This window comes from Limulus polyphemus, unplaced genomic scaffold (genome assembly GCF_000517525.1).
Source record: "Limulus polyphemus unplaced genomic scaffold, Limulus_polyphemus-2.1.2 Scaffold1347, whole genome shotgun sequence".
NCBI lineage: Eukaryota > Metazoa > Arthropoda > Merostomata > Xiphosura > Limulidae > Limulus > Limulus polyphemus.
In genome coordinates, this window is record NW_013666957.1 from 231,833 (window position 1) to 245,167 (window position 13,335).

General features: G+C 30.4%; 1 protein-coding gene across 1 annotated transcript in view; it reads left to right on the forward strand.

The window, feature by feature from the left end:
- LOC106463205 (NECAP-like protein CG9132) overlaps positions 1 to 13,335 on the forward strand; it is a 59,076-nt gene that overhangs the window by 37,010 nt on the left and 8,731 nt on the right. The window contains exons 5-6 of the mRNA XM_013923201.2: positions 3,931 to 4,042; positions 10,059 to 10,318. Of these exons, the coding sequence (XP_013778655.1) occupies positions 3,931 to 4,042; positions 10,059 to 10,318 (372 nt within the window). The remainder of the gene's footprint in view (positions 1 to 3,930; positions 4,043 to 10,058; positions 10,319 to 13,335) is intronic.

Here is a 13,335-nt window from a genome sequence, read left to right on the forward strand (position 1 = left end):
TGTTTTTATGCATTCTTGTGATTGTTTTCATAACAGAAATAGCCTATTAGGATTCCAGTTTTTTGACATTGAACTTGCAACATAAATTCACATAAAAAATTGTGTTATGTGATTGTTTGTAAAATGTTGAAAATGCCTTGTTCTCATGTCCATCCTCCCATGTATGGCAGTGGGTAACCAAATTTGAAAATCATTAATCTGAGCAGGTCCTAAAAATTAACTTAAATGCTTTTTGGAAGCCAATTTGAATTTTTTGAGAAAATAACCTTGTCCACAGATACATTGAATTAATTTGAGTTTCTGTCACTGTTATTGGAAGTTGAATTATAGTAAAGCACTTAGAAATATGTTTTATATTCCACAAAATCAAAACTTAATACTGTTTGCTTTTCACACATAGATTGCTTTTAATGCAGTAGTGTGCATGAGAGGAGTACATATATATTGTAAATTAGCTAAAATTCTTAATTAGCTGCAGTCTTTTGTTAACTATAAAGTAGTTCTTACAATATTTACTTTGAAGAGAGGACAACACTTCTTTTAATATTCAGCTCCAAAGTGGATTAGAGTAAAGCACTTAGAAACATGTTTTATATTCCACAAAATCAAAAATTAATACTGTGTGCTTTTCACACATTCATTGCTTTTATTGCAGTAGTGTGCATCAGAGGAGTACATAAATATGTGGATTAATATGCGACGTAAAAATACATGTTGAAAGAACATTGTGAACTGCAAGTTTACATGTAGGTTCTGTTGCTGAATTTTTCTTAAAACATAGAATAGTAAATAAAGAAGTAAAGCAAACAATTACCTTTTCTAGTTATGACCTTTGTACTCATTTTCCACTTGTCATAGGTTGCTAAGCCTTATTGAAATTTCCCACATGGAGGATGTGAAAAGAAAATTTTTTTAGGTTTTATATATACATCTTAAATAACCAAAAAATCATAAATTACTGTATTGCTACCTAAGAATTCCATTATAATTTATCAAGCATAGTAACTAAGTTGTATTTGGGTCTAAAAAAATATGAAATTTCGAGCTTCCTAGAGACTTACCTTATCTTTTGAAATCTTGTGTGAAAAGAATAAAATTAACACAATAACACATCAAAATGGCTGAGAAAACCACTAATGGGACATTCTGAGCTTTCGATTGGTTATTCATGTTGTATATAGAAGCAAGTGTATATATATGGGACTGTTTCCAAAAATGGAAAGAGGTGGGTGGGGGTGGGGACACTGTGTTTGGTTCAGTACATGAGCAATATCTTAGCAAGTCGAAACAATAAAAGGTTCTTATTTTATATTCTAGCTTGTCAATATTTGTAGTTTGAGTTTCTAATTCGTACAAAACTGTAGATTTTGTATTTTGACATCATAAACATCTAATTTGAACCAGTGCTGCATTCAACATACCACATAACACACAAAAATTGATGTTTAGCTGTGTTTTTTTAATATTACTTTAAATAAAGAAATTAACTAATGTATAATACTAAAATTTGAATTATAATCAACAATTTGATACCAAACTTATCGACATAAATTCATAAAATAGTAGTTCAATAAAATTTTGAATGCAAGAGAACAAACGTGATGACATAGGGTTAAAGGACAACAAGGAACCCTTTAGTCCATCTAGGCTGTCCTATCCACTAATTTAAACTCCCCTAAATTAACTACATCTGAAGGCAACCCATTCTAAAGGATTTAGGATAATAAAGCTTTCTCAGCTGAAGATAACTCCTACCCTGTCAAAATTCATATTTGTGTCTCATAGGCTTACCATTCTCACCATTAAATATTGAAAAAGATGGTGCATCAACACTATCAATTCCTCTAACAATCTTAAACACCTCATCAGATCCACTCTAACTCTTTTTTTTCAAGAGAAAACAAGTTCAAGGATCTTAACCTAACCTTGCATGACAATCTTTCCATCCCAGGTGTCATCCTACTTAACCTTCCTCTAAACCTTTTCAAACAATTCCATATCCTTTCTAAGTTAACAATCCCCAGATTGAACACAATACTTCAAATGTGGTCTAACCGGTGACCTCTACAGTGATATTATTAACATGTTTAGATTTGTATTCAGTATATCTGTAGATACAACCTGAAACTTTATTTGCCCTTTCATTAGCAATAGCACATTGATTGGATGGCTTAAGAGACTAATATAACACAACATTAAAATATTTTTCTTCTGTAACACTGTTGAGGTTATTCCAATCAAAATTATACTCACAATTCAAATTATGATGCATATATTATTATTAAAAGCCAACTGCCATTTATTCACCCAACTCACCTAATAATCCAAATCCTTTTCTAAAGCAGAAGAATCCTCCTCACAGCCAGCAACACTCAAAACATTAATGTGATCAGCATATTTCAAATTTAAATAATCTTTTAACCATTCCTTCATCTATGTCATTTACATAAATCAAAGGTAATCCAGTTTTACTGAACAACATTTAAAACAAACCTCTGCTTTCTTCTACTAGCCAGGTTTCTATCCAATGAGCCAACACCTACAGAGTTAATTGTTATAACAACCTTTTATGTCGCACCTTGTCAAATGCTTTCTGAAAAATCCAGTTACACCAGTACCCTCATCTACATGAGTAGTAACCTCTTCAAAGAATTTCAAAGATTTGTAAGGCAAGATTTTCCCTTAGTAAAACCATTCTGCTATTCAACAAAATTGTAAACTTTGTTATATGACTTTGCAAAGCATCTGTTATGAGACTTCCAAAAACTTTTCCCACAACTGGTGTTAGACTAATAGGCCTACAATTACTGGGACAGTTTTGAGAAAAAGGAGTAAAATTAGCTAACTTCTGGGACCTGCCCACCAGGACTTAGAAAAAATAGTGGCAAATGACTCACTTGTCCAATCCTTAACGTCTTTCAAAACTTGTGGGGAAATGTTATCTGGCCCAGGAGCTTTATCATTCTTTAAACTTCCCAATTTTTTCTTAACAAGCTCAGAATTAATGTGATCATCTTATTCAATCTTTTTTCCATCTAGCATCTGTTCAGGATGAGGAATGTTACCCAAATCTTCATTAATAGAAACTGAAGAAAAAGTAGAATTTATTAAGTCAGCCATCTCATAATTATCAGATATTAGCCTTCCTTTATCATCTCTCAAGGGTCCTACTCACATCCTAAAATTTTGCTCACCCTTAATGTACTTGAAGAAGTCCTTACTATCAATTTTTTGATTTCCTAACTTCCCATTTGACCATATTTGCAGTCAATTTAAATTTCTTATTTTTATAATGCTTTTCTCTAATTGTATCTTTTATACCTTTTGTAAACCAAATTGTTTTTTTTTACTTGTGGCCATCCTTTGTTTCTGTAAGGATCATGCATATCTTGAATATTTAATAATTTATTTTTAAATGTTTCCTCATTTGATCAGTATCTCCAACTAATTCAGTTGCCCAGTTTACAGCAGATAATTCTTGTCTCATCTTTTCAAAATTAGCTTTTTTGAAATTTGGAACCAAAATCTCATTATACTTTATCTCCACATGCAGAAAACTATGAAATCTAATTGAGCAATGATCATTTGCATCCAGATGTTCCCCATTCTCTACCCTATCAACTATTTCTTTATTAGAAGTTAACATTAAATCTAATATAGCATTTTGTTTGTAGTTAGGGAAGTTTTATTAATTTCACCAGTTTCATCTAGTACCTGATGAAATGATGAATGTATTATGTATTTTTCCTTTATAACAGTAATAAAAGATAGTTAAGGAACATTTATTACATATTCATATCATGCTTCAATTCTGGTAAATTGCTTAATTATAGTTGTATGTTTGTTCTTCAAACTAGATGAAAAGTAGGAATATAAATTATGTTGTTTTACCTTTAAGAATAGGTTTTCAATAAAATTAATGATTCATAGGTCTGCAACGAAGGATGAAGAATTAGAGCAGGAATGGGAGAAGGATGGGAAGAAACATTTAGATCTCAGTTTCAAGGAAGGCGAGACTATCAAAATCAATATGAATATTGGAGTAAGTATTCTACAATGCTCTTCCATTCTTTGTTTATTTGTTGGTCATTGGTTGGAGAATCTATAGCCACTCAAACTGGGCTTTGAAGCTAGTTGATTTGTATTTTACATTTTATTTATGTACAATATTTTTAAATTGTTTTATATATATTTTATGAAGTTGACTATTAAGAATCTTTAACAAAAAAAACTCATTCTTGTCATTATAGTAAAATGTGTCTGAGTACAAATTATTTTTTTAGACCATTGAATATTTTCACAAGTTATTTTCTGTATTATAATAATCATATTTTAAACTTTAAAAATGTATTTACAACATCAGATTTGGACTCTAGTTGCTTATTGCATTTGGTATTCAATGAAAAAGCTATTTTTTCAAGTTTATATTAAGTGTTCTATATTGAAAAAATGTATAAAAATGCATTTAGTTCTTTATATACTGATTTTCTATCACATATTTTTGTTTGATTTTTATCTAATCTCTGGAGGTAAATATGTATGTGCCCCATTGAATTTTATGCATATCCTCTAGTATAGATTTTTTTATATGATGAAAGAATGTATTATTCTTCATCAGTTAAGGATCTATAATGTTATAGAAGATGGGATATGTTTTTCTTTTTGAACATATGCATTTTCTTTTTTTATATCATAAATCTTCTAAGAAATTAAATATATCTATACTATAAAGTGACCTGTTTCTGCATGTTTGTGTATGATAAAAAATTTCAAATTTCCTGTCCTCTCATCACCATGAAACCTTTGTGAATTTTTAGAAATTTTTTATGAGTTAAACAGCCATATCAATTTTCCTCCTTACTACTGTCTTATAGCTTACTTCCTGATATAAGAGTGCATTATTGGAAGACAACTACCAAGTTACAAATAGTGTTTATTTTAATACCAGGATATTCAGTCAGTGGTAGTAGTTCACAGATCACCAACTCAAGGAGGTTTACATGAAAATAAGGAATGCAGTGAATCAAATTCAAATAGTAACACACAACATTTATTGATTCTACAATTTACACATTTATATTTTAAGAGGCTTTGAATTATTTACATATTAAACTTAAATGCTAACTGGAAAATTGAGACTTGTGGGTTGAAAAGGATAATGACTTACTGTCTGTCTCTGCCTGAGTGTTTGAAATAATTTTTTGACTTACTACTCTCAGTGATGTAATGATTACTGCTATAATTTTAGTAGGGTTTTTATATGTTTCTATTGCTATGTGATGCATGGCTGTGGCAAGGTATAAAACAGTTAGTTATCTTGAGATTATTACCAAATAAGGACTGATTTCTTCCAGTTGAAAAAATCCAGATCTGATAAAAATTGTGTCACTTGTAGGCTTGTACTGTCTATTGCTATCAAGGTCAGTGTTGATCATTTGTACTTTGTTCATCACAAGCTAACTAGCAATTATACTCTGGTTATCTACCTGAAGTGTTTCACATTCATTTCTTCCTTATAGGGATCTTCATACATATTTATATTTTTATAACTAACCAACTGTTTCATTGTTTAGTATTATCACATGATAAGGTACAGTTTCAAAACTATTTGCATAGTTTGATGCATCTGTCTGCAATCTTGCAGACATAAAGTCTGCTCATGTGATAAACATTTTGTCTTAGTATATGTTGCATGAATTCTTGATACCATATGAAATAGAACTTGTTTATATTCATTAAGAGTATGTTTGTTTCACATCTACTCTTGTTTTTAATAATTATTATTTCATTACTTTTAACATGTATATTCTTAAGTAATCCTTACCAAAGTTACTTCAGCCTTTAAATAGTACTTAATATTTGATTTACATCACTTCTTAAGTTCATTTCCTTGTTTACTGTAACAACATTTATTTCACTGACTTCTGATCATCATGAAACTTTCAGGAGTTCTTGGGTATGACCCAGATCTCCAGAAGTAAAAGTTAGATAATATATTGAAAATAACTACACTAACATGAAGACACTAGCCAGTACAGATGAACTTCTTTAAACTTTTGTGCTAATATTCATTTGCCAATAAAATGAAATTTTAAATTCTTATTGTCATGTTTTTGAGCTGTTAGTGAGACTAAATTATCATTTTTTGTCATTGATTTCATAAATTTTTATCAATGATTTTTTATAGAAATATACAAGTAATCTTGAGATGTCACTCACATTAATACTAGTCAGGTTTGTTTTAAAGGATGCTTTGCAGTTCTGACTTAGTTATTGATTTTGCAATTAAAATATTTAATGTAAATAAAATGTATACATTACAACAGAATTTGTACAGTAGGCATTGGCTCAACATTAATTGTTAAATAATCTGCCATGTAGATGTAAAGGTCATTCTTTACATGTACAAAAAATATTTTAACATTTGTTTTTCTGAACAGAATGCTTCCCTATGGGAAATACAATTTGGTTGTTGTTATTATTATAGGCAATATAAGTTATTTCTATAAAATAATTTCGTATTTAGATGAAATTCTGATAGTTTTTAGAAGTATGCTATCTTACCAGTTAAATAGCTGCTTGAGTAGTTGATCAAAGAACAAATATCACAATGTAACCACGAGCACTCTGACTTTTTTCCTTCCTTCAAAATCACAACCTTATTGAGGGTTGTAACAACTTTACAAGCATGGCTAGCTACAGTTGTTTAATTAAGTAGAAAAATTAAAAGTTTTCAATCCTTTCTTTTACAGTTTACCTCAAAAGATTTTGTTGGCAATTGTGATACAAGAAAGGGAGCAACTGGGGAGGGGGCAGTTTTACTGTTGATACGAATAAAGATTTATCTGGCCAACTATATCTTTTGTTTTAACTTTATGCTTGACAGTCATGTCCTGTTATTTATAAGACTTAACATTAGTTCAGCAATTTACATCTGTATTTTTTTGCATTGTCTGGAATAAGGGCCAGAGGTTGTTTTTATTTATGTCATAGTTAACCATAACCTGGGTAGTTGTCAATGCATGATGCAAGACATATTTTATGGAAATAAGTATCCCAATTCTGATCAATTGCAATATTAGAAGGAAAAGCAAGGATTCAGTATGACATCATTCATTGTTAAGCTGGAAATAGTGGAGGGGAAAGAAAACAAGTGTTATCCACTCATCCTTCAATATGTCTATTGATGTGTGTAAGTGATTCAAAACCAAAGTGAAGGCTGGAAATGTTTTGCCTGAAGAAAATAGACTTAGCATGTCTGAATAAACAAGTATTTATGGACAAGATTTCTCATTAACTCCTTCACGATGGGTACATACTTGTGTATGTATGAAAAGAGAGCTCTGTTAAACTGCTACATACCTGCATATGTGCTCTAACTTTAATCTCCCTCAGGAGATGATTTGAGTGGATATACCTGGAATTTCAGTATATGTATTATGGAAAGGACACATACCAATTGCCATTTGCTACACCCCAAAACTTTTCGGTTTCAGAGAGAATTGTAGTGCATCTTGTACAAAGTGTACTAGACATAATTGTTGACAACTGGCATTCCAGTTTGAGGTTAGCTGAGTATTTAGACAATAAGGCCAAACAGAGACTTTCCAAAAGAAATCTGTGCTGAAAAAAGTCTACCCAAATTCACAAGTGTATTTGCAAGGCGTGATAATGCTCTAATTGTGAGATGGGTTGACGAAAAGGATGTTCTGGTAATTACAACAAAGTATGAGGCCTCATTGGTTGAAAAGAATAAAACATATTATGGAGGAACATCCTGATTCTTCTATAAACCCTATCATGTTGAGAAATATAATAATTACATGAGCTCTGTTGACAAAACTAACCAATATCTGGAACCTTTATGACCCAGGTAGAAAATCCCTGGCATGATTCAAAAAGCTAGGCCTACATCTAATTTCATCAATGACACTGAATGCCTTTCTTGTCTGTAAAAGTAAAATGGAAACCAAAAATTGAAGTATTTTGGTTATCTCAACACTGTTGTCGAAGAACTGTTGACAAATGGTGGCCTTTAAAAAGTAAGAATGCAGTACCTATAGCAAAACAAAAGAGGAATGAAGCGAAAATGCAAAGTAGAGGAATCAGTTCATGTTCTGGTGTCTATTCCACCTTCTGAAAAAGTAACAGGGCCCTAAAAGAACTGCCGAATATGCACAGGAAGGAAAGTAACGAGGATCTACTGTCCTGAATGCCCAGAAAAGCCAGACCTATGTTCCATTGAACACTTCAACATCTGGCATTCCAAAAAATAATAAGCATAGCAGCCTCACCATCACCTGTAAGTACTCTACTAGAGTGAGCTGCAGAGATATATATACACACACACACACACATATATATATATGTGTGTGTGTGTGTGTGTGTGTAATATATAATAATTATCAGTTATATTGAGTATCACATATACATATATTTACATGTACTTTCTATTGGCCTATTTCTATATATATATCCTACATAGCTCATATATAACATAAGAATACAATTATATCACAGTTTTATGCAAAAATAAACATAAAGTAAAAATCCATATTATGCAACAGAGTGTAAAACTACATAAGGAGCTCAAGAAGTTAAAGCATATTGACTATTTTGTAAACATTTCTATGCCTTTAAAAAAGTTTCAACAAGCATTTTTGATCCTTTTTATAATGTAACAAATGCTGTATTTTCTTAATGAAATCCCTGTAAAATTATTTAAATTACTTGCCATTAGTAATTGTGGAAGTCTAATTTGCTAATAACTTCTTGCAGGAAAATTTGGTAAACTTTTACCAGGCCACCAACTTTGATTATCAAATAGTTCTATTTCATGAAAATACTTGCTTTTAATGAATGAAGATGGTTTTCTCACCTATCAACTGCCAATCACTAGAGCCACACTTTTTTTACATTTATTTCTGTAAATGAGAAATAACCTGAAATAATACAGAAAGTAGCAGAAAGAATGAAGTAAAATGAAATCAATAGCTAAAGCAAAAATAGAAGGATCTAATGACAAAATCATCATATCTTATATTCCTGTGTGCATGGTGCTCAAATGTATTAAATGTATTGTTAAAAAGCCTTTATACAGTATCTGTAGTGATTAACTGGGATTGACAAGGTCTGTTGCATTAGGTCAACTGAGTTGTTTCATGAATTTAAAATAAATTTAATAAAATTAATTGTTTAATGGTTGAAAGAAAATAAACACTAAAAATAAATAAACAGGCTGTATCAATTGCAAATTGAGGTTTATTTTTGGTATAAACAACAGTATATTATTTGAAGTGATCAAAAATTATCATTCAGTGAATAATAATAATACAGAACATAAACAAATAAAAATAACTTATTAAATAAAACATGAAAGAATAAATTGCCCTCAAACCTGAGATTAACCAGATTGGTTAAGCCCAGATGCCAGTAATGGCATATCAGTCATGCTTCTAGTAGACATTTCATCAAACAAAAACAGCAGTGCTCATGAAAAAAATGTGATCGATGAAATCAAGTTCAATTTCTGGGAAGGAACATGTATTTGGAAAATTTTAACTGCCTTGTTGGACAGGTGACATGCCAGTTTTATCTGTCCTTGACAGGTGGCCAGTTGTTAAATGTCAAGCCCTGCAGTAGGGTGATTAACCTTGTAAATCTGCTTGTAAATGTCCAAAGCTAAAATATTAACATACATTTTACTGTTGATTTTCTGAAATTTGTGTGATTGATGCCTTTGTTATATTTATATGCATTTTAATATGTATGATATCATAATTTGATTAAATTGGAATGCAAAAGTCAAGACCATTTACATACACATGAAAAAGTCTTTTAAAGAATTAGCCTTGTAATCTTCATATAAATTTTTAACAATGATTTATAAAAATTGTTTACTTTTTTTACCTGATGAGAGAGTTTTACTTATTAAAAATACTTGGGTCATCTACTAATTATGGTTTAATCATGTGATTCTGCCATAATTATTTACATTGATTGAGAAAATACCAAACATCTCGGGGCAGAATTAAAAAACTTTTTTTTACTTTTCTTAGAAAAAATCTGGAACATCTCGACCAAAAGCCAAAGCTCCAATTGGATCTGGAAATATAACTGGTTTGCTCCCTCCCCCACCAGGAGGAGTGAAGATTCCAAGTCCATCAGAGTCTGTCTCTCCTGTAGTACCTCAGCCTACTCAACCTAACAGTACTGGTGCCAGCATTTCTTATGTGTCTGATTTACTGGATTTAGGAGAAACTGCTCCACATTCCACAGGACCCATGGAAAATTGGGGAGACTTTGCTAGTGCTCAAGGGTGAGCTTAGTTTGACCTTTTATATAAATGAGGTTTCGATGTGGTATAGTGGTTAGTATGCTAGACTGTGAATCTTTTTATGATTCATGGATTACATCCTGTTGGTGGAAAATGTTCTTTGAGGCTATGTGTTTATTGGAAGAGAAATGATCAAATCTCACTATGCTGTCAGATAAGAGTAGCCCAAGAATTGATGGTAGATGCTGTTGGCAAGCTGCCTTCTCTCTCTAGTTTATCAGCTCAAAATTAAGGATGGCTATGTGCCCTTTGTGTAAATTTGTACAAACATTCTGAAACAAACAAACTTTAAAAAGTGACTAATTTTTAAATGGTTAGAGTTACAAAGAAGAAAACTGATTTGACATAGAATGATAGGCTACATTATCTTAGAGCTGCAGTAACATTTATTGGTCTGGTACATGAACCTTACATATTTTCTAGTGGTTTCAAAAATACATTGCATTAGATTTCTTTCAAATTGGCATAATCTTGCTATTTACAAAGTTTTTATATTCTAGCATACAGCTAACTTTTTATGCTGAGCTAATATTTATAGCAGAAGAATATAGTGTCATAATTACAATCTAGAGACAAGCAAACTCCAATAAACAATCAAAATTCTTCATGTTAGGAAGCATTTGATACTCAGTTTTTAGTTATTTATATATTAGTTTCATTTTATATTTATTACTGATCTCAAATAATTTGGATAGAACTTTCTTACACTTTTTCATACATAGATCCAACACTTTTTTAAAATATTCTTCTTATTAATGTAGAAGGCCATACTGATGGAAGAGCTAGTAGCTCTATAAGAAAGTGGTTTGACACTGATACTGCAACCTAAATGACCAAATTTTTTGAAATAAAGTTTTTGATAATTGATATACAGAAAAATATCTTTCTAAATTTGCCTTATTCATTGTTATAACTATTGTAATTCAGTCACAGTGTTTATATACACAGATAAATTGATAGGTCAAAATTTTGTTTTCACTATAAAAAAAAAAAATATTTCAAAACATACTTACCTCCGCTGACACTATAGCTATTTCTCGATCTCCAGGGTTTCCACTCTTTGCCCATCTAAGCATTGAAAAAACTTGCTCCAGTCTTTTATACCCCACTTGAATGCCCTTGGCAAATTTTAATTTGCAAAATTCTCCACCAACTTCTTGAACTTAAAAGTAAGATATTCAAAAAGATGGTGATCACAGACTAAGCAGAAGTACTTTGTTTGAAAATAGTACTAATTTAACTCCTTGGGTGGGAGCTCAACAGCTTCAAAATATTATTAGTAACTACAGTTCAAAGCTATTATAATGTAACCAAACTCAACATTTTAAATAAATATTCCCAATACATAAAAATGTAATTAAAGTAAAACAAAGTTAACTTAAAATTTTAATAAAATAAAATAAGTGAATTAAGACCTCATTCCACAGGTTATATCGAAAGCAATCATAACCATTTTGTAATATATAATGTAAGTTTAATTTTAGGTCTAATGGAAATTTTTGTTATGTTTTAATGTTATAATTTTTAAGAAATGAAACTATTATACCGAGAATTTTCTGTTAGTGTTATCTAATACAAATAATTGTGATTTATTTCTTGTTTCTGCTTAAAGCTTGGTTTTCAAAATCTAGTGTTGATATTAAGAATTCAATCTTAGGTGAGAATAATACTGAGTAACAGCAGTGACACATATCATATGATGCTGTAAGTTTTGATTTTATTTAATATTTATTTCAGTTTAGTGATGCATTGAATCTTTTTTTTTATGAAATCATTTTAAAATCTTAGTTTTTGTGAAATATTACTGCAATACCAGAAAGGATACCAATAAAAACATGGTTCCGTTACATGAATGTTCACAGGGTTGGCTGACTATAATTATAATTTACTTTGTGTATCTACATGAAATGTGGTAATTTTTTAGTAAAATGTAAAAGTCTGTAGTACACAAAATATCAAATATATTACAGAAAATATTTGTACTCAAGATGTGTCTGTGTATTGATGATACAAGTCTGACTCAGACTCTGACAAGTCAGAATGCAAGGTACAATTGGTCAAATTACAATCAAAATATCAAGACACACGATAGTGTGTTGTGCAGCCATTAAGAAATATACATTATATAAAACTGCAATTTTGATTGAATTTTTTCTTTCTTTTTTTTCTTCACAATGAAAGTAAAAAACTATTTGATAGGAAAAAGTACTTTTATGGATTTTGTCAAATTTGGTACACTGATAGATCTTTACAACCTACAATAATGTGTAAATTTTGGTCTAAATATAAGGCACATTTGCAAAGTTATTCAACAAAAACTACTCAAATTTGTCCAAAATTTTTGCATGTACCTGTGCAAAAAGTTACATGAGCTATTAGTCTGAAATTTTTACTACAGCTTCACTTAAGAGTAAAAGTGGACCATTTTTAGTTTTTTTTTATTTGGATTAAAGACAGAGGATTTAGAGCAGCAAAACTATTGGATGAAAGGACATGCAGATACATAAGTATTAGTTAGGCCAAGAAAACTAGATTAACAGTTCTTAGCCCAAGTTTTTAAAAGAATCATATTGCCAACATTTAAGCACAAATTTGCTAAATTTTATGAAATTCTCCTAATTAAAGGGTATTTAGTGTCACGTAATAATAGCTTGACTCTTTCAGTAACCATTTTGTGCTTGTTGTAGTTTTCATGCTATAACTGTTATATTAGTAAGCATATGTTAATGAAATTTGGCAGATTATCAGTAAACATTACAATGCTTTCATATGCAAAATATAATTTTATGTTATTAAGTCATAAGTTTTGTAAAGCAATGTTTTTCTCATGCCTTTTTTTCTTTTGCATGTTGCCTATCTGACATGCAAAGTAATTATAATTTTAAGATTAAAAATACTTTTATGCATCAGAAAATTTCTAATTTCACAGGCAAAATATTTATAGTATCCAGATAGTTATTAAATGTTTCATAAGAAAAACTTTATATTTTATTTGTTAT